This window comes from Colossoma macropomum, unplaced genomic scaffold (genome assembly GCF_904425465.1).
Source record: "Colossoma macropomum unplaced genomic scaffold, Colossoma_macropomum, whole genome shotgun sequence".
NCBI lineage: Eukaryota > Metazoa > Chordata > Actinopteri > Characiformes > Serrasalmidae > Colossoma > Colossoma macropomum.
This window is the reverse complement of record NW_023494790.1, coordinates 23,084,388-23,106,667: the sequence shown is the minus strand read 5'-3', so window position 1 is coordinate 23,106,667 and position 22,280 is coordinate 23,084,388. Positions and strand designations below refer to the sequence as shown.

Here is a 22,280-nt window from a genome sequence, read left to right as displayed (position 1 = left end):
CTCTCATACACTGCTTTTTCCAGCCTTTATATTTCACTTTCATTTTTTTCACTCCCCATGTCCATGTCCCACCTTCTCCCCCCTCTCTTTCTCTCAAACACACACACTGACCTGTCTGTTATTATGGGCATGTCTAAAAGACCAGATGAAATGACTGAGTCCAACCTCAGAAAATAAGATTTATCAGTGTATTGGATAATCACCTATATACTGTACTGTGCAAATGTCAGAGACCACCCTTCATTTATTTAATTTCCAGTCAAGCACAAGTTATTAAGTTTTTAGTTATTAGATATTTGTAAGGAAATTATATTAAATAATCTTCTTGCATAAAAAAGGAGAAAGTCTTTTTAACTGGAGTTAAAAAAATATATATAAAAGATATAGAAAAACTGGGACTCCTAACAATAGTGCAAGACCTGGTAGACCACCAAATCTGTCTCCATCAGATAAACGGCATTTAAAACTTTCATCTTTTAAGGATGTGTAGCTGTCAAGACACCATTACAGAGAAAAGGAGGTAGACCCCCGAGAAGAAAATCTGCAAAATTTAACAAAGAAGCTGCCAGGGTCTCAGAATAATAGACTGACCACCCCAGAGTCCAGACCTCAGCATCACTGAATGTGTTTGGAGTACTTGGACTTCTGTGACTGAACTTTGATTTCATTGAAAAGCTGAAAGCAAGTCTCCTAGAAAAGAATGCAAGCTGTTGAAGAGAGAAAGGGGTCCACACACTAAATATTGAAAAACTATATATATATATATATATATATATATATATGAAAACACAGATACATTCATTCAAAACAGGGAATATGATTTTGGAATCATTTTTTAATGAAATGCAACACAAATGCAATAAACTTAAGATAAATAACTTGTCTAAACAATGCAAATATCTTAGAGTTATATTCCCCACAATGTCAAAAAGTACATTAACCCAAAAAATTAATTCCCAGTGGGTCTCAAAGTCAGGATGTACAATGATTCCACTTTTTTTTTGAGGTTTGAGCAACTTTCTGGCACACGGCTGTTGCCAGCGTCACAATATTCAGCAATGAATCCAGTGTTTATGAAAATAACGTCTTTTTCTTTTTTATAGACCCAAAAAGTGACTTACATGGATTTTCACATCTGATTTTTTTAAAGCTTTTGCTTCTGCAGTGTAACAGCGACAAAGTCGTTTCAAAAGTTAGTCATTCTTAAGAACTGAAAGGCATTTCTGTCCATTTCCACAAATCTACACTGAACAGGCTTTACAGGCTTGCATATCAAACAAAAAGACGCATGACAAAGACAATGGAGAAACGAAATAAAAAGGAATTTTTGGCAAAGCAGGAATAAAAGTGACGAGAGGCAACATTGAGATTTGATCCATTTTAAACCACCCTCTCACGCAGGTTCTGATTGTCCTTCATGATCACGTGACACAGAAGCCTTCAAGTGCCTGAAGTGCCTGTTCATGCGCTGCATCAGCCGACCTCACCACGGCCCTGCTGTTACCAACACTAAACCCCCGGCAGCAACATCACAAAAAACATTGCAGAAACATCGCTAAAACATAAAGCTGCTTCAGCCATATTAAAGCAAATGAAACGGTAACTGCACCATAATAAGTACGAACATTGTCAATCATCTGAAATACATCAGCCGATAAAATTGCAGGGCTCCCATGCCTTATAAACTATTTACAGAAACTTCATTCATTTATTGCAATCTGTAACATAACTAAGAGGTGCTTTGGTTTGTATTTGGGAGGCCGGATTTCTATCTATTAGAGCAAAACTCTTTACCACATACTGTATGGATCTGGCAATTCAGTGACCTATTGACATTCTTTGTATATCTTGACTACCTTAAGAGCTTTTGTAGCCTTTGTTCTACTCATAACCCGCAGAGGACAACGTAAGACGCAAATGAAACAGGAGACGAGGCTAAACGAGAAAGAAAAAGCAGAGTGGAAAATGATCATAAGTAAGTGGACACACATAGCCTATTCCCCATTAGTTACCCAAAAGCTGTGTGGACTGTTCAGCCCCACCTTTGCAGTATAACTCCTCATGACTCAATTCCCAGAGAACAGGTCATGTACAGTGCAGGGATGGTGTCTCTTCGATCACACATCCTCTCAAAGCAAAACAAAGATCCCAATCAAACTTAACAGTTCTCTCATTAAAAAAATAACACAATCAAGAGCAATAAAGAGGAATAGAGTTCTCTCTTCATTTATATTATATTTACAGTTTATACTTTTTTATATTTATATATATTTATAGATTTTATATATATATTTATATATTTACACACATCAAATAAAACAATTTTACAACTATACACCTGAATAAGAGGATACAGTAAGCAAGAGGTACTGAAGTGTATGGCTTGATTGAAAAAAAAAATCTTTTTTGTTTTAAAGAAAAAAATTAACTTAAAATTATTTTAACGTTTAGGTATCTGGGCATTTAAAAAATCCCTGGAAAATCCCTGGATGCCCAGAACACGTCAACAGACTGGGCTGTGCACCGAGGACAGTGGCAATCTTGACTTGAAGTGCCATGAAGGGTTTCGAGTCTCCAGGGTGATACCCAGCTCCATGTCATTGTGACTGTGTACACATGCACCCACACACACACTCTCACACACACTCTCACACACAAACATACACCATGCCACAGTTTTGGTCCAGTTGAGATACAAAAGTCCTCGTGAAGTAAAGTTGATTACGATGACCAGTGTAAGATAAACACAGCTCTGTTCAGGGTTTCCAGAAGAGTGAATCTGCGTTTCACATCTGCCTCAAGACGTTCAGTATAAATATCCTGCTTAGAATACGTCCAGTGCCTCATTTTCACGGAGAACTAAAATATCATTCCTTGGCTGTTGAGTCTGTAGGGTGTCATCCCCCAGTTGTCACCCATTAAGGACCTATTACTCTATGAAGTTCTGACTACAAAAGCCAAGATGAGTGAGGTGCTGCAGCAAAGACAAGTGCCAGCAACTCTAGCTCCCATTCCATGGAGTGCCAGTTTAGTGTCCAATTACGGGGCTTGATCTGAAACCATTCTGAGCACAGTAAAAATCGATTGTCAGCCCTTTCAGGATCCTCCTTCAAGGAGGCAAGATTTCTCAGTAGTACATCCATAAGACAGAATGCTAGCAGATGATTGATACTCCTTCAGCTGTGACCAGCTGCCCAGTAGTGGGATCATATGTTCCAGCCAGGTAGTACAGGTCCTGGCTGTGGTTGTTGGGCTTCCTCATGTGGCTGAGGCGCTCATATTCAGCACGGCTAACTACCTGGCACTTATGGGAAATGGTCTGGACGTCATTTTCATCCTCGTGACAAGACTGGTACAGGGCATGCTGAGAAAGCAAAAGAGGAAAAAAGGTTAAACATGTTAACACAAGATAATAAAATAATTACATAATAATGTAATCTAGGAGAATCTGTTTGGAAAGTCCCATGAAGGAGATAAAGCTGTTTGGAGTGTACCTTGCCATCCCGGTGCCGTTTGCCCAGTTTAGTTTCTTCTGGGTGGTAGAACCACTTCACCTTTACGACCATATTGCTAGCCCAGGATTCCCACAGGCTCTCAATGCGACCAATATAGGGGAGATGAGGCCGGCCAGAAGACAGAAACACTGCACAGTCACCCACTCTGATTGTGTCTTTTCCCCGGACAATGGCCTTGTAGAAGAGTTTCCGTGCCTTTCCCTTTAAGCCTCGTCTCTGATGACAGACATACAGTAGCGCTTTAAGACAAACTAATTTTTACAAATGTTTAATATGTTGAAAATGTCTGCACTCACTCTATTACAGAAATGAACAAGGGATCATTCAGAGACTCACCTGAGTGGGGTTCCCAGACCACCTCCATAGCTGACGTGCTGGCAAAAATGAAGATGAATTTGGTGGCCTGTCTGAAGAAGACATCTTCTGTTTTTTTGGAAAGTCCTTGGAGGATTTGGATTGTGCTGTAGACGAGGAGTTGCTAGGGATATCTTTTCTCCTTTGATGCTTGCTTGTACCATTGTTGACCATGGTCTTTGGGCTGTTGACAGCCATGGCTTTAGCACTGAAAGCATGGCGAGGCGGGGGAGTTGGTGACTCTGGGTGCTGCTGCTGTTGGAGGACTGTATGACGGGAGGACAGGCAACCCTGCAGGAGAAGTCGAGATGCCTCCTCTTCATCTGAGCTGTAAGATGAGTCATTGTCAGAGGAGCAGACACTAGAACTGGACAGCGAGCCTGAACATGACGAGCTAGAGGAACCTGAGGATGAGGAGGAGACAGAAAGACGAGACAGAAAGCGTCCAGTGTTGCGCAATGCTGCTCTTCTAGCATCTTCTTCCTCTTCTTCATCTTCATCCATGTCTGAGTAGGAGCTGAGGCAATCACTATGGCAGTTCAACCCATAATCTGTATACTCGCCAAGAACCAGACCCTGAGATTGCTTCTGCATGCCAGATGAACCCTTGAGAAGGTGGCTGCTACTCCTCTTGGTATCTTTTACCAGTAGCATTGGTTGGGAATAGTCCATCTGAGAGGTCAGTTCTACCATGCCTTTGTTCCCAGAGAGCTTTTCTATTCTCCCCGCTCTAGATTCAAATTCTGCACTTCCAAGAAGCATGAGTGCTTTTCCATTCTTTGTCTTTGGGGAAGTAACTCCTTCATGGTCCAGTTTGACCAGGTACTCTCTCCTGTCTCCTGTCCTTTTTCCCCGAACATTTGAGGTGCTCTTGTGACCAACGGATAAGCCAGATGACGGTTGCTGGTTACCAAAGGAAGTATAACCATTAGCGATGCTGCTAAAGGAATCAACTTCAAAGGACGTGCTGAAGATACCTTTAGCTGGTGTGGCCATGGTGGAGCCAACCAAGGGGCCAAACATGTCGGTCTCCTTTTCTCTCAGAGTTCTCTTGGACAGCCCATTGAACTGGAACAAATTCAAGGAAGGTTTCTTTTTGGACATGGCAACTGCTGGCCATGTGAGAAGAGAGGAGGCACACCCAGTTATATTCTCAGACAGACATTTCTTTGTTGACAAACTGACTGATTTAGGTCTTCCTGTGAAGACAGAGGGGAAAAAGCAGAAAAGGAATTAGCAATAAATACATTAAGCGCTTAAGTCAGTTAACCATATTATGACTTATTTGCATGTGTTAAATTCCCTTGACTAACAAAGTTCTTTCACAGAGACTTAGAACAACAGGATGAAATCAATATGTCTGAGAACTTCAAATGATGGTAAATCTGATTCCGTTCTTTTGTTGGGCTTTACAGATAAGATCTGATGACTACAAGCAGTTGGACCAGCACATTTCAGCCTTCAGTTAGTCCTAAGGCATTTCTGTGAACTCTATAATAGAGTCATAACATAACCCTCAGGCACCTCCATCCATCTTACTTTGCATATACATAGCATTTGCTCAGTCACACCTGGTTCTTCTCGTTCACCAAAAATCAAGTGATGCAGGTTTGTAAACAGTGTTATTGAGAAACTTTGTTATGTGAGAAACTTTTACAGAAAGATTAATGACAGTTAACCATGACTGAGTGAAACTGGGTTACTGGGTGAAAATGTAGTTATAAACTACTTCAGACTGCATGAAGTTATGGAATGTAACCTGAAAAATTCATTAAGAAAGAACCTGAAGAACTGGAAGAACTGTGGTATTTGGAGCAAAGTAGGCCACAGTGTTTTTCACTCACCTGGTTTTGCCATGATGATAGCCTTTCCAGGTTCTGTGTTGCCATGCCACTCTGAAGACGTAACACTCTGCTGAGCGCTCTTCTCCTGAGTGGAGCTCTTTCGTCTTCTGCGAGTTGGAGAGGTCAGGAGGGCTGGAGATGGCTCTGCACCTGCAAATCATATATCAAATGGCATTTTCATCTAAGAATCTATACCTGATGATAAACAAACAAATGTTCATATATATCTCTTTGCACAGTGAGATTCTGATTTGCCTTTGAATTAGAGGATCAGAATGTATTGTAAACTTACAGTATATTTGGTAGCCAGGAGGAAGAAGGCGAATATTAGGCAGAGATATCCAACCTCGATCTCCATCATCAAACTCCACCATGACAGAGCCTTCCTTCTGCTCCTCTCCAGGGCCACCTGTGCAAGACATCAAACGTTCAACTTTCAGTACACCAACAGCATCAGACACAGAAATGAATTTTTTTTAACCCTAAGAAGTCACAGTTATGGCCATTTACAAATACAAAAGCACAGTGTAAATTAATATTAAATATTTTGTACTCTTACTGAAAAAGCAGAAGTTTGGATTCCAAACTTTCAATCAGTACCACATTTGTGTTTGTAAGTAGAAGAAGAGATATTTTCAATTTGATGAAGACTATATTGCTGTGTCTACAGTGTTAGATTTTCTTGACATCAAAAGAAGCTGAAAAAAGTCAAAAGTGCAGAATTTAACCTGTCATCACAGAGTATAAACTGAACTTCTTTGTGTAACTCATTGTAAAATAAAATATGTAATTATGTAATTTGTGGCTGGAGGGCAAAACCTTGTATCTCCAGTTTTGTCTTTTTTTAATGTTTTTACAAAATCTGAAAATGATAAAAGTTGCCCTTTACAATAAAAATGGACCAAACAATAGAAATGGAAATAGAAAAAAATTTTGTACCATTAACTTCCCTTCAAAATTAGCAATTAGCATTAGTAGTTTTTTCTTTCTCCTGTAAAGTTACCACTTTGGAGATGAGGATTTGTCCCGACAGCAACGAATTACATGTTAATAGCAAAATACAAGTAATAACTCCCAAACCCTGAGTGTTAAGTGTGTGAAGTATACATGTGTTTGGGAGTGTAGGAGGTGTGTTTTTACCTCTCCGGACGTAGCCAGGATACAGACACCTGGAGCGTTCACTCCAATATGCACACACTCTTGTTCCATCAGTAAGAGCCTCCACTGTCTCCAGTCGCACATCCAAAACCTGGAAAATGCACACAAACTGTGTATTTCAGTCAAACTTGCAACATGAACAACACAGCATATACAGAACCTCATAGAAAGTGAATGAAATATTAAAAACAAGCACTGAATTCAGTCAGTTGGTGGAAGGCCAATTAAATGCATGGATTTAGACAAAAAAACACAGTTGACTCTGTGCCATGGCACTGAAATCCAACACACAAGCTCACACAGACTGCAGCTCACACACCCCTCTAAGCCCGCCCATGGGCAACCCTGTCTCCTGAGACCTTGTTTTGTGATTTTGTTCCACCGGACACTTTTTCAGTCTGAACTCGGTATCAAAAGACAGGAAATCAGCATCAATGAATGGGCGTCTGCATGAGAACAATGAAATAAAAGAGGGGGGTAAAAAGAGCCTAAATCGATGACTTTATTGTGAAGCTGCCAGCTTCCCTCCTACTACACAGCCTGCCCTGGCACAGACAGTGCACTGAGCGCTCTTTCAGGCCAGGCTCAAACGAGGTTGCTGTGGTGGGGGCCCTTTGACGGAGCAGGCAGGTGGGAGATTTAGTTCTTGGCCCAGATCTGCAGGTAGGGCAGTTGGAGGCAAACAGCTGATAAGAGACTGAAAGGTGGTAAAGGAATGAAGAGATATCAGTGAATGAGGCGGCCAGTGTGTGTTTGCTAGCGGTTATCTGGCAACTGAGGCTCTAGTTTTAATGTCTTAGGAAATGTTTGCTTTCATCAGTGCAGTAATTTGTAATTTTAATGGCAGGTGGATGTCTGTCTGTAAGATCAGGTGATAGGTGACCTATATTTAAATACGTTAAATTGACTCTATACAGTGAGTGGTCAAAAGAGTGATTTCATGGGTAAATTTAGCTGCCATCCTTCTTTAATTACAAACTATTGCCAAAAATGCTGACACACTGACACAGATACACACATATGTACACACAGGTGCACATAAACCCACATACACACCCAGATACACTAGACTGATCAGGTTACTGGTGACAAAAATGCCATTCTTGCAGGTAGAGTGAGCTGCAAGGGAAGCTAGGAAGCATTCAGTATGAGAATACAGCTTGTACTGTAGAGCAAGCATATGATTTTCACATGCATGTCACTGCTGTCAGAACAAAACCTTGTACCTCTATTTTTTAAAGAATTTGAGAATGCCGTCATGTCAAAATTTCATAATGAATGGACGATTCGAAATGTGAAGTTACTTGGAAAAAATCTTGTTCCATTATCTTCCATTTTAAGAAGAACAAGTAATCATCTTGGAGATAGGAGGGTTTGTTACGAGAGCAACCATATGCTTCATATGCACAGCAAACAGAGACAAAAATGACAGCCTCAACCTTGGCAGTCATTCTTTGTTTTGCTTTTTTGAATAATCATGTACTGTGGTGGTTTGCGGATTGTATCATGAAGTGATATCTTTAGATATTTTGTGTTGAATTCAAACATTGCGCTTCACAATCTACTCCTGTCTCTCTAATATGTCAGTGAGCGAAGCTGGGGGGCTGGGGAACTGGGCCTGCGATAGGCGGTCCCTCATGTCAAAAGCTCGCTCAGGCAGTGAGACGGTCTCTTTTTTTTCCCCATCATGAAACAGAGACGGAGAGAAATGAATGAAAGAAGCAACGCACATAATGTATTCAAATGAATGCGAGCCAACAAAGCGCTGTTGGTTTACGGTGTATAATCAGCTCCCCTCTCCCCGTCGGCTTAGATAAACTATGCGTGTAAGTGTAACCCACAGTTCAACCCCAAATATGTTCATAAATAAATAGATAAATAAATAATAAAACAATAAAACAAGCGCCCCTGTAAATCCCCCTGCGGGAGCAGAGCAGAACTAACAGGGAACAGTCATGTGCAGTAAGCACCTGTAACAGTATATGGAGGGATACAGTGAACTGCTGGTCCAGATTAAAAGTAAGTCTCTAACCTGGAGCGACACACTGACAGCAGTGCCAAAACATGAACCGGGACCCTTTTAGCAAAAATGCTGGATCCCCCATGCAAGGAGACACACAAGAACATACATATCTCCACAAACAGTCTCTCCACACTTATTACAACCAGATGTTGGAATGTTTCTCTGCTGACGAATTTGTGCTCAATGAGATAAAAAATTAGCAATAAAACGCACATATGTAAAATGCACTGCACGCCTTTAGTCAGATTTGAACCCTTCATGCACCAATCATGACAATTTACAGTTAGCAGCCAAGTAACCGCCTCTCAGCACACACACACGCACGCACAAACACACATACTAGACACTCACAGATGTTTAAAATCGGTCAAATCGGCCACTGAGTACACGTCATTCATTTTTCAGTGGAACAAAAAAAGCAAATTACATATAAATCAGAAGCTTCAAGAATTCAATAAAATATTTATTTTTTTCGGTATTAATGTTTTCACCCATTTATAGCTTACATTCTTTTTGGGAGACTTGCTTTCAGATTTTCAAAAAAATCTTCAGGGATCCAGGTAATCCCAAACACATTCACTAATTCTGGGGTCTGGACTTTGGGCTGGACAGTCCATTTTTCTGAGAACACCAGCAGCTTCTTTGTTTGTTTTGCAAAACTTCTTCTTTATTGTAATTTTCCTTTTTTCAGCAATGGCTTCTTGACAGATGCACATCCTTTCAGACTCATAGTGTTGAGTTGTGTTCTGGAAAGATGGGCAGAAACACCTGTGGATTTTTTCAGATCTGAAGAAAAAGTGGAGCTTGATTTTCTTCTCTCTTTCAAAGATGGAAGCTTTATGTACTGTTTATCTGCTGGTGACAGTTTTGGTCTACCAGGTCTTGCACGGTTATTAGGTGTCCCATTTTATTTATATATTTTGATAATTGTTTGAACAATTCCAGTTTTGGAATTTATTTTCCTGATTGTCTCTTTCCTTATGCAATTGATTAATCTTATATATAATGTCCTCAAAAATACCTCTGAAAAATAAATATCTTGTACTTAATGGCTTTGGTTTTGAGTGGAAGTTAAATGAGGAGTGGTCGGGCTTGATATGAGTCACACTATTTTGGACGGCGACAGCGTCAGTATTAAAGGGTTTAAAAGAGTCTCACCGCTTCCTGAAGCAGCTGTTCCAGAGAGTAGATCCTTGGTCTGTTTCCTCTCTCGCCTTCAATGACGATGCTGTAGCTGTGATAAAGAGAATCAGAGGAAGGAACAGAGAGTAAGACTACTGTAAATTCAGTATGCTTTTAATAGCGCGGTCATTCTCCTTTCCTTTTCCTTTTCAGCGTTTTCTTTTTTTCACTGTATTTCCATGGATTTTACAATACAGATTAGGCAGCACTACATGAACCTACAGAGCCTTACATGTCAGGCAGGTCCAGTGTGTGCACGTAGGCAGCATACAGCAGCTCGTCCTCCTTAGAGATCAGCACTTTCAGCCCATCCCGCAAAGCCTCTTTGGTCAGGACGCAGTTGGGCAGAGCTAGACAAAGAACAGAGGCATAAACACATAAGAGTCACATCAATTGTTGTGTGGAGTGGAAATAATGGTCATTGAGGGTCTGGATTAATGCATCTCCACTTTACCTTAATCTCAGAATAGCTTCTATTATGCTTCTGATTATCTTTTTGTTGGACCAGGGCAATATTATCAATACCATCTGGAAGCTGTTCTGTTTACAAAGTGGACGAAAATTCCAACACTGATTGTAGTAATAAATGATTTGCTGCCATAGAGTGGATATAAATGATTTGCTGCCATACAGAGGAACCAGTGTTACCCCACTAATTATGTAAGGCAGTGGTTCTTAACATTGGTTCTGGAGTTCTTCTACTCTAACACATTTCAGCTCAGGTAATTGTTTGGATCAGCATGGAAGATACTAAAATATGCAGGACAAGGGTACTTCAGTACCTGACTCAATCCGACAAAGCTGTTTATAAGAAAGCGGTAAGATTTGTATAATATAAAAAACCTAACAAATATATTGATCTATTACAGTAAGAAATGTCCCCACAATTTTTTGTTCAGTGTGTGAGCTTGCATGGCTTTTCAAGTGCGAAGCATGGATTAGAGAAAAATCAGCCTAATTTTTCCAAGTGTGTCATACAGGGTGGGCTTATGAGCTTGCTCACCTGGCACTGTATTCCTATTTCGATGCCCTTCCTCTTCTTCCTCCTCTTCTCCTTCTGAGAAGCTGCTATCATCCATGTGGAATCCTTCATCTGCAGTGAAGCTCTCTAGCAGCTGGCTCATGGCTCGCCCTTTGGCCTATTAATGCAGTCACAAACCAGAGTGTGAGCCCCTGAGCATAACCCCACACTCACACACGCATATATGCATGAACACGCACACACATTTCCGTTAGCACACATTTAAGAGACTTATACACTATTGCTCAGATAAAATATATTTACAAATACATTATTGGCCCATTTTAGGCACGTTTAACAGGTTTATTCTTGTGAGCAATTCTGGTTCATAGCATTGCTCAAAAGTAACATCATATATTCTAGTGACAGAAGTTTTGCCATTGCAGAAGATGTCTTGTTTCCATTTTACTACTGTGTCTCTAGGGCAAGGCATAGGTGATGAATGATGTGTGTGTAGGCTTATGGCTTTGTTCTTTATCCGTTTCCTTGAGGGGAGCAGGAATTCCCCTCTACACGCCCTCTGATTGGGCAGTCAAAGTCCTCTTGCGACACCTTGATGATGACCTCACGGAGGCCGAGGGTGACAGCCTTGACGCCTCTGTGGTAAATCTTTTCAAAACTATTGACTGTTTTATTTAGACAATGCATGATTCAGCCTGTGAATTAGCAGGCGGATCCCATCTTATCTTTATTGTGGGCAGATTTATGAGAAGCCGTGATGGTTCGAAACACGCGAGGTTGCATAATCCCTCTCAGCACGATGAGTTTTTTATGGCTACCATGAAGGCAAATCGGTGAGATATAGGCCGCTGTAGTAACAGGACAATACTGATCGCTGTGGGGTGCTACAGCTGCATTTCTGTAAGCTGCATAACACCTTTATGTGCACTGAAATCCACCACAGCATCCCTCACCTGTTGGCTTTTGATCTTTCGGTTCCAGATGATGTCATCACTTTGAGATGGCACAGTTTCTAGCCAACAGTTTCTCCTCTGAAATTCACAAGACATAAATAAACACTAGTTAAGTAAAAAAGGAACATAACTCTGGTCATGACTAAAACAACTTTGTTGCAAAAAAATGCATATTTGAGGAAAGTGTTCTACCAACCTTTCCAAGGACTATGGCACCCTTCCTAGTTGTCCTCTCCAGTTGACAGGGGATGGATTTGAGCACGCTATTAGGATGAATGCTATTCTCTTGTGAACCTTCTCTCCACCTGAGCCCACTTGGTCTCTTCTTCACCTGTAAATGATTCCTCTCTGCACTGACCAGTGCTGGCCTACAGGGGGCCTTCCTTCTGTTCCTCACCTCCCCCTTGGCATGTCTCATATTCACAGACCCTGAAGGAAAAAAAAGGGGGGGGGAGAGAGAGTAGTTATGATCTGATCTTTGCATTTAATTTAAACTCTGTCTGAAAGTATGCAGTATGTACCAAGCCCTTGTCTCTCCTTCTTGCTCTTGACTTTCTGACCAGCTTCCGGCTCAACTGTGGAGGACGAGGAGGGACCGCCAGCTCCGGACAGCTGCTCTTTAGAAGATAGATTCTTGATGTCCTCTGGCACTTCTTCGCTGTCATAGACGCCATCATCTTCCTCCTCTGCGGGATGAAGGATCGATTTAATGGATTGACATCCCGACTGAGCTTCAATACTCAGAGGGCATCGGAGGCAATTACTGTAAAAGCACTGTGATGACTCTTCTCACTGTATGATTTGTTCGATACTTAGCAAAGTTCACATTATGTGAGCCAAATGTGGCTATAGTTGTCAACGTTCGCAGGAACTGTGACAGTCACTGTGGCCAAGTCACTGACAGGTTTGACCACTAGGCTTTCACTGACCACCCACTATTAGCTGCCCCATCTCTGGCCCGCCACCACATACACACACACACACCCATGCTCTAGAGTCACAGATCTCTATTGGCAGTAGCCTACTGCGGACAACGTGTCTTGCATAGAGTAGAGATGGCACAGTAGCAACAGTGTCGAGTGTCAACACAGTGCCGACACACTTGTCACTTACAGGGCACTCGTCAACACTCTTGCATGCCTGTGAAATGTGAAAAGATAACTTTCAGGGTAATTAACACAGTGCCAACAACAAAGCTCGGCTGAACCGCAGGCTTAGCTCATATTAACATTCATTACAGTTATGGCTTTGTCCTCACTTTGTTCAGTTATGAACCATTATTTCTCATAAGTGCTGATTAAGTCATGGAGCAGAGCAGGTTAGAGGGTTTGATCTGTCCCCTTTTTTTCCTCACAGGGTGTGACATTCTAAAACCAGTGCAATGGCAGCTCACATTGCAGCTCAGGTTTTGGGGAGGCATGCCGGAGGAGAAGTCGTTAATATTTTTAACGGCGTGACAGATGAGCAGGGATGGCGGGGGGTCCGCTAGACGACATGGTGGGATACATCTCATTCCCTCTGCAGATAGGCCATAACTCACCCAGCTCGGACACCTCGCTGTCCAAAGGAGAGATGTCCTTTGCTGTCATCTCCTGCATGCTGCTGGTCAAGGCCACGTTGGGCAGCGTCTGCTGTGCTCGAGTCTGCAGGTGAGATGACGCTGGACCCAGGGTGACCTTTGCCTTCCGTCCTCTTCGCATCATTATCCGCTGACTCTCTAAATTCTGACTGACTCCTGTCTCAGTACACCCTGATGAGCAGGGCCACAAAAAGTTTATTAAAAAATGTAATAATACATAAAGACTAACCAATGAATTACTTGCAAAGATCTTCTGGTATTGCAGTGGGAGAAGATTTTGATTGACTGCTGCAACAATTGTTTTGAAGGACAAATCATATCCATGGAAAATTTATGCAGCGAGGCCCATTCTGTTACTTGAAATAATTAAAAGGATGACAATATGATAATTGCTTTCCAAACCCTTTATTACTTTGTCATGCTCATGTAACATTCCAGTGTTTGTTTATGATTTTGGTTTTATTTCGCTCATCAACGTAGACAGTGGCTTGGGTGGCAGTGTTCTATGTGTATACCTGTGTCACTGTGGCCTCCAGTCTTGTTGCTATGGGTGTTCTCTGCAGAAGGGCCAGAAGCAGCCTTCTCTCTGTGACACAGCATACTCTCCACTCTGGAACCACGCTTGGCTTTGGCTTTCTGCTTAAGCTGGGCCATCTTGGAGCTCAGCAGTCTTGGCCTGCCTCTCTGTCTACAGGGAGCCTTCAATTGAAGAAGAAAAAAAAAGATGAAGAAAGAGTAAAAGAAGGAGAGCGGGAAAGGGCAGAGTGAGGGACAGAGAAGAAATACCCTTGGGAGTCTATTATGACCCTCTCCTCCATACTATCTTAATACTGTGTAAATACATATATATGTACTAGATTTTTCTTCCCCATTTCACATTTAAAATCACTGACCAAGCTGTAACTGTTCAGGAGGACAACTGACTCTACACTGGGCAACAACAGTCCACTCACCTGTGTGGCGTTGATGTGGTGGTAAGTGCTATTGGCCATCTTTTTCCTCTTCCTGTGTTTGTCCCCACCTCCAGCCAGTTCCTCATCCGCAGCCAGCAGGCCCGGCCCTGCTCCCGCCGACCTGTCCATCACAACAGAGAGAATTCATGAGCGGAGTGGGGAGTGAGGGATGAAAAGGAGAGATCAGAGGGGAGCGGAGGGCTTGCCTTCCCTCTTCGTGGCTTTCTAATAACCCTCTTTTCAGCCTTTGATGAATGGAGAGGCAGGGGCCCCTTTCCCTGCTGCATGCTTGAAAAATTGGGATCTGACGGCAAACCGAGAAATATCTGAGTGAAGTGCTGGTTAAGCAACCTCCCACTCATAATTTTGTTTGTTCTTTTTTTCCTCTTGTTTCTCCCTCTGCCTATTTTCTCACTCTTTTTCTTCATTCGGCACCAATGGTTTTAGGGCAGTGGATTCCGGCATTACATTAATACAAGCCCCTCTCTTTCTTATTACCATATCAATGCATCTCTTCCCATACAAAGGAGCACAATTCAGTGGCCTTCGGGAGGGCTACTGAGTGTGAGCGAGTGAGTGAGTGAGTGTGTGTATGTGTGTGTATGTCTGCCAGCCATCTAGCAGACCTATTAAATTGAAATTGGGTTGAGCTTACACACACTCCATGCGGCCCATGGCCGGGCTCTCGTTTTGCTGTGTGCGAGTGTCAGCATTTTTGCCCCCCCCACCCCCACCCCCCAGCTGCAGACAGCCACTTCAAAGCCGCCACAGGCTCGCCTTAGTCACTGCTCAGAGGGGCGGGGCTGCTGTCAGACGGCCTGTCAGTCACGCTGGAAGGATTGGCAGGCTGGTGTCAGAGGCTATAGTGGCGTGTGGTTGGTGAATGCCATGCCCCCATGTCCTAGTGACTGCTGGCACAGTGACAAAACAGACAAACCGCAGCAGTGCCCCATGTAAAAGGTCTGTCAGTATTCTACACACTGAACACTCCCGTATTTAACATTAAGCATCCTAATTGATATTTTGGACTATTGCTACTTTTATGCGTATTGGAATTCTTGTAAATATACAACCGATCTAAAAGTTGCACAAATGTTCCCTCAATGCATAATTACAAGGGAGAATTTTCAATTTGTTGCTAACTGTTGATCTTTCAATATAGCAGAGGAAAGTATAGTTTTGGTGGTTGATGGTAGGTAAAAAGCAAGTTATTTTTAGTGGTCACAGACATTTGCTTACATTTGCAATCATTGGTTGCATAATGCACATCTCCACAATTGGGAAAATGTTAGGAAGATACCAAAATGATCAGGCTAGCTAACCATGTTTAGGACTACAAATGTCTTTACAATGGGGGAAATATTAGGAAGATACCAAATTACATCAGGCTAGTGAACTAGCTAATCATGCTCCAGACTAAAATGTCTTTACAATGATGGAAATGTTAGGAAGACACCAGACTATATCCAGTTAGCTAACTAGCTAACCATATTCCTGAATGTAACTGTCTATAACTTAACTGTCATAAAATAGTTAACACACAATACCAAACAGAGGCTTGCTGGCCAAAATAATGCTATTCCTCTGCAAAATGGTCAAACCACCACAAAACACTAAGCACTGGACAAAAAGTAAACTCCATCAAACACTACATCAACATACATTTCAGTGCAATTTACTGTTTAAGGCCTGCAAAAAACAAAACCCCAAAACCAAAGAAAATATTTCACCCAAAATAACATAATGAGAAACAAACATTTTTACACTCTTTTTCTTTTTTCTATACTCCTGAAACATAGATGTGAGTGGTGGAGAGCAACACTGTCCAAATTGATGCCAAACTCCAGGCCTGAGCATATCAGTAGACACAGACTGTGTCAGAGGGGCTCAAACAGAAGGCCTTGCCATTCATTCCATACTGAACAGAAATTTAGAGGGAAATTCAGACAAAATAATTATTATCTATGTCAAGTCAGTTTTATAGAACGATAGTCTTTAGCTATTTCTCATCTTAGAAACACTTGTCTAAAACCTCTTTTATAGATGTTCACTGCAACTGATAATGATTGCTGAGTTAACAACTGTGTGCTAGTTCACACGGGTGCTGTATTGTCTATCAGCTGTCACTAAATATTTTCCTTTTGTTTTGCACAGTTATCCAATGATGCTTTTCTGTGAGATCTGACTTAAATCAAAGCAATCAGAACCTGTTGACACATTTTCAAAAGGACACTTCTGCATTGCTAAGAAATTTACAATGAAGATTAAGTCGACTTGTTAAATGTGTTTCAGCGATTGAGAAAAACTGCAGACACAAAGGACCCTCCGAAGAGCAAATGAAGGCAGCATATGTGTAAAGAGGCATTTGGAACACAGCACTAAACCAGCACTACACACACTCTCAGGGGAACATGACAACAGAAAAAAGACTGCATGCTTATAGATGTACGGAGAGATATAACCCTCGCTTGAATACACAGACAGAACCACACTTGCACACACACGGGCCCAAAAGAGGACAGCGTCGGCTGTGTTGCGCTTCGTTCTTCCGCTCAGCTGTCTTAGTGCTGGCTGGCTGCCCTTTACTCTGGCCAGTGCTGTCAGAAGGCATCAGTGTCCTGTGTACCCAGAAACCCCTCATGCCCCCCAGCGCTGCTACAAAGAACCTCCGCCAGGCCCCCAGAAAGGAGGGGTGATGGGGTAGGGAGGGGGGTTTGCCTGCAGAGAGAGCCAGGAGATTCATGGCCAGGACAGATGGGTGGGGGGGGGTGGGGGGTGGGGGGGATGAGGGGAGGTAGAGCATGGAGCGCAGTCCAAAAAACTCAGTGGGGAAGCTTTCTTTAGCGCACAAGAAACTTCTTTCTGTAAAATGTAGCCAGATCATGTGCCCACAGTAGCTGATAATTCCACTAAGAAAAATAAGCAGACGTAAAAAAAAATAAATAAATAAGTAGACGACACCCTTCGTGCACCTTGTGCAGAAACAGTAATTCCAGGACAAACTTAATTCAGAATGACAGAAAAAATGACCAAATGAAGAAAACTGTCTGCAGTTTTTTCCACTGCTGACATAAATGTAAACACCTGCATGAAATGTACACCCACACACACACACACACACCAACCTGCATCATCAGTTGCCTGACAGGTACCAAACACAGCCCTTCTCTCACCAAGCCGAAGAAAGAAAGCAAAAAAAAAAGGTACAGAAAGAAAAAGTGGTAAAGAGAGATGTGAGAGAAAGAGATTCCAGCATACAACGACAATGGAAATGAGAGAAGAGTAAGTGAAACTGAAGATGGTATTGAGAAATAATGAGACAGAGAAAGAGAGAGGCAGAGGGACAGAGAGGGAGAGAGAGAGAGAAAGAGAGAGAGAAAAAGAGAGAAAGAGAGAGAGAGAGTGCACAGTCCTAAGGGAGTCTGTTGGCTGACCTGAGTTGCAGGGCTGGATCGATAGACACTAACCTCTATCGACCCGCCATCGCACTCAGCATAGATGCAACCATCTAGCCCTGATACCCAATCCAAGTACCCCACCACCGCCCCCAACTACACTGCTAGGAACCCCATAAAACAACTCCAATAACTCCAGCCCCTACACTCCCCCCACAAAAATAATTCCTTTAAACAAAGCAAAGCTAAGAAGAGCCAGGACCAGCAAGGGGCTACGCTGACAACAGTGGTGCACTAAATTCACTTGATTCAAATGTGTACATCATTTTCACATGAATAAAATATCATTCTGGTCATATCGAAATTTCTTTTTTTTAAAACTATTTTTATTTTTTACTATTCAATAAGACTAGCAGCCGTTTATACTGTGTGAACAATTCATGTCAAAGAGACCAATATTACTCTCTCTCTCCCTCTCCCTCCCTCCCTCCCTCTCTCCCTCTCTCTCTCAGCACAAGCATGCTGCTTTCCAGCCTGGCTTTCTTTTCATCCCCACCTACGGCACCACAGCTTCCATATTCACTCACACAGTGGCCATTAGGGGCCAGAAAGAGGCTTTTCCTTATCTAAAGAAAAAAGAATGGAGCTTTGCTCTGTGCGAGGGAAGTATTCTTTCATTGACACAAAGTGCATCTGTATTCTACGTCCACTGCATTTGAATACAGTACAGAGCGTCTAAACCTCCCCAATGCCACAAGAGAGCAGGTCGCCGTGGAAACTCGAGCGTAACCTGACACCGGCTCTGGAGCGAGCTTCGCTGGCTGATTGTTTGGGCACGGTGAGGGCCGTGGCGGAGCTGCCTATTAAAGCTCAGTGTGTGAGCAGAGCTGACAGAAGTGGCCCTGCCCCCGCCCCGCCTGTCGCCACCCGACGACGACCTCCTGACCTCTTGACCCTCGACGACCCCTCCCCAGCCCCTGTGTCAACCCCGAGTCACATTCCTGCTGTTAGCAGCCAAGCCGGGTGGGAGCGGAGAGCGTGTGTGTGTGTACGTACGTACAGAGAGAGAGGGGGTGGGTGTTTCAGACACACTGCCGGAGAATTCACGGCCCCCTAATTACAAAGGCCCCTCTCCTAAGAGAGGTCAGGATTACACAGTAATGCCATTCAGAGCAGCGGATTGATTGGAGAGAGAGAGAGAGAGAGAGAGAGAGAGAGAGAGAGAGAGAGAGAGAGAGAATAGTAGCAGTGGCTGTGTAGCAGTTTTTTCCCCTCTTCTTTAAGGAGGGGTAATCAAGTTCCTGAAGTTCCAGCTTTTAGGTCTGCAGATAAAACTCAGTTCAGTGTGGGCTGAATTCACACAAACACTTGTTTTTATACCTTGTCTGGACATAGCATTATACTCATATCCTATATGTATTTTATATATTGTCACTGTCAAAAAATCATGTATATGTATAGATATTTCTGTCCTAAGTCATTCTGAACCATTAATCCAATCAACAAAAATTATTCACACAATGTAAAGTTCAGCTGCTATTTTCAAATTATGCCATTTTTTTTTTTAAATGGACAAAATGGAGATTTTTCAGACAGCGACTATACACTATGTGACCAAAAGTATATGGACACCTGACCATTATTTTGGAGCGTGTCTGAGGGAACTTGTGCCAATTCAGTTTGTGAGGTCAGGCACTGATATTGGACAAGAAGGCCTGGCTTGCAACTGATGTTCCAGTTCATCCCAAGTTCCACAATTTGGACCTGGCTTTGTGAGGCATAATCATAGAACAGGGCCTTCCCTAAACTGTTGCCACAGTTGGAAAGCATATAAAATAAAATGTCTTTGTATGTATAACATCACAATTACCCTTCACTGGAACTAATGGGCCAAGCTCAAGCCTTAAAAAAGAGAGCCCCAGACCATTAGCCCTCCTCTACTGAACTTTACTGAAGGTACTTTGCATTTCAGTAGGTAGAGTTCTCCTAGCATTCACCAAACCCAAATTCGTCCATCTGACTGCCAGATTGCAAAGCGTGATTCATCACTCCAGAGAACACGTTTCCACTGCTCCAAAGTCCAGTGGCAGCGTGCTTTACACCACTCCAGCTGACACTTGGCATTGCAAATAATGATCTTAGGCTTTTGTGCTGCTCAGCAATGGAAAACCATTTCATGAAGCTCCTAACGAGTATTTCTTATGCTGATATTGCTTCTAGAGGCAGTTTGGAACACTGTAAGTGAGCAACCAAACAGAAGATTTTTGATGCAACAGAAGGCATTTTTTGTATGTTTCAGCATTCGTCAGCCCTGCTCTACCACTTTGCTCTACCACTATGCTCTACTGCTTAGTGGCTGTCGCTCCTAGATGCTTCCATTTGACAATAATAGCACTTACAGTTGACCAGGGCAGATATAGCAGGACAGACATTTCTCAAACTGACTTGTGGCAAAGGTGGCATCTTATGACAGTGCCACGTTCAAAGTCACTGAGCTCTGAGCTACTGTCTATGGAGATTGCATGGCTATTCATACACCAAGGAATAATAGGATCAGGACATTTTGTCTTGATTTCCACAAAAACTTTATATAAGTTTATATATATATATATATATATATATATATATATATATAAGCATGTTCAAATGCTTTTCACTCAGTAAAACAGTTCAGCTTTAAATTTCATATGGAGACTGTCATTCATTCGGCAGCTCATATTTTTCAAAAACTGCAAAACTGCAAAACTTTTGTTTGTTGTTTGGCCCTACTTTGGCCCTAAGTTAAAAGTATAGAAATGTAATAGAAGCGATCCATCTGGTCCCTGTGCATGAGCTTTTGATCCTTAAACGTATGAATGGAAGAGTGTGGTCCTGGCATGTGGTGAATGAGAAGATATCACACTCATGTGCAAATCACATGACAGCCCTGCTTCTCAGATTTGAGCTTGGTGGCAATGGCATGACGACCTGTTGGCACTGCTAACCTCTCCTAATGACCTCTGACCTCTTACAGCCTCTGCATGCAACACTCTGCCTGGAGATGCAACACTCCAGAGAGACAGAGAGAGCGAGAGAGAGCGACAGAGAGAGGAAGAGAGGAAGAGAGAGAGAGAGAGAGAGAGAGAGAGAGAGAGAGAGAGAGAGAGAGAATTCCACTTTGAAATTAGTCAAGTAAGATTGCCCTGCTTACTATAATCCTCAGTGCTTCTGATAAAGCCAACACTTAGTCTTAGATTACTCAACAATAGCTGAATTTGTTTGGCATGAAAAATAAGTAAACATCACATATAAACCACAAATAGAAAGCCAGCACTCTGCTGTGCTTCCCTCTCCCCTTGAGGCACTCCAAAACAGGACTTTACGACTCTGATAAATTCCAGTGGCAGGAAGTTGTCATTTGTTTTATTTGGCGGAGGGCATTATTAATGGCGTGGATAAATGCAGAGTGAGTAAAGCATGTGTAATTAAGCTCCAGCTCCCGCTTCTCATTAGCGCTCCACTAATCAGCCTGGCCCATAATAAAATAGGAGTTTTCTTAATCAGGTAGGGTAAACTGGTTTGACCGAGTTTATCAAAATGTCTGAGGCCTGGCATAAACAGAGGCGCATCTCAGGAGAGAAAGCACATTCATCACGGTGATAACTTCCTGCTCCGACTTTGTGCAGGCATTTGGACACTTCGTTTTATCAAATTAATATTGTTGGCGCGACAGGGGTTAGGAGGAGTCGCAACACTTGTAGATAATCAATGGAAGTTATAAATATGATTAATGGAGGGCTCTTTGCACTGATTAAGCACTTAGTCTGCTTCGTTTAAACTGATACCAGTCTTCGAGCCTCATTTACTTACACACAATGAGTGGCAGGGACCACGCTGGCAAGCGCTATTTACTGCATCAACCAGATACAGCTATCTATATATACACACACACACACACACACACAGACACACACACACAGACACACACACACACACACACACAAGCATGCAAACACATGCAAGGACACACAGAGCAGCCTTAAATGAAGAGAGCTCGGATGGGGGCTTGAGATCTTTGGGAAAACTAAGCTGGGCTAGTTAGTACTGATCTCAGTGCAGTTCAGTTAGACCTTGATTCCCTCTCTCTACACATTTCTGCTGCTACAGTCAGACAAGCCCTTCAACCAGAACAGAAGATATGAACAACTACAGGCCTCTCCTCTGCATATGATAAAAGAGATGCTTGAAAGCAGGTTAATCCTTAAAACACTAAAGGTCTCCTGGTCAGTGAAAGGAAAATGTAGTCCAGAACAATCCTTAGGCCCTAACCTGGAAACCACCCCTTAGGACCTGTACGTTGGCC

The 22,280-nt window shown here is 42.5% G+C and overlaps 1 protein-coding gene across 1 annotated transcript in view; it reads right to left on the bottom strand.

Moving 5' to 3' along the window:
- Window positions 1-815: 815 nt before the first annotated feature.
- The window catches only part of bahcc1b (BAH domain and coiled-coil containing 1b), a 115,775-nt gene continuing 94,310 nt past the window's right edge, over window positions 816-22,280 (bottom strand). Inside the window, 15 exon segments of the mRNA XM_036572604.1 lie at window positions 816-3,364; window positions 3,495-3,731; window positions 3,852-5,068; window positions 5,714-5,863; window positions 6,006-6,122; window positions 6,854-6,962; window positions 10,053-10,128; window positions 10,309-10,426; window positions 11,080-11,215; window positions 12,012-12,089; window positions 12,208-12,440; window positions 12,533-12,697; window positions 13,552-13,761; window positions 14,106-14,289; window positions 14,544-14,664. Of these exon segments, the coding sequence (XP_036428497.1) occupies window positions 3,155-3,364; window positions 3,495-3,731; window positions 3,852-5,068; window positions 5,714-5,863; window positions 6,006-6,122; window positions 6,854-6,962; window positions 10,053-10,128; window positions 10,309-10,426; window positions 11,080-11,215; window positions 12,012-12,089; window positions 12,208-12,440; window positions 12,533-12,697; window positions 13,552-13,761; window positions 14,106-14,289; window positions 14,544-14,664 (3,361 nt within the window). The 3' untranslated portion in view covers window positions 816-3,154.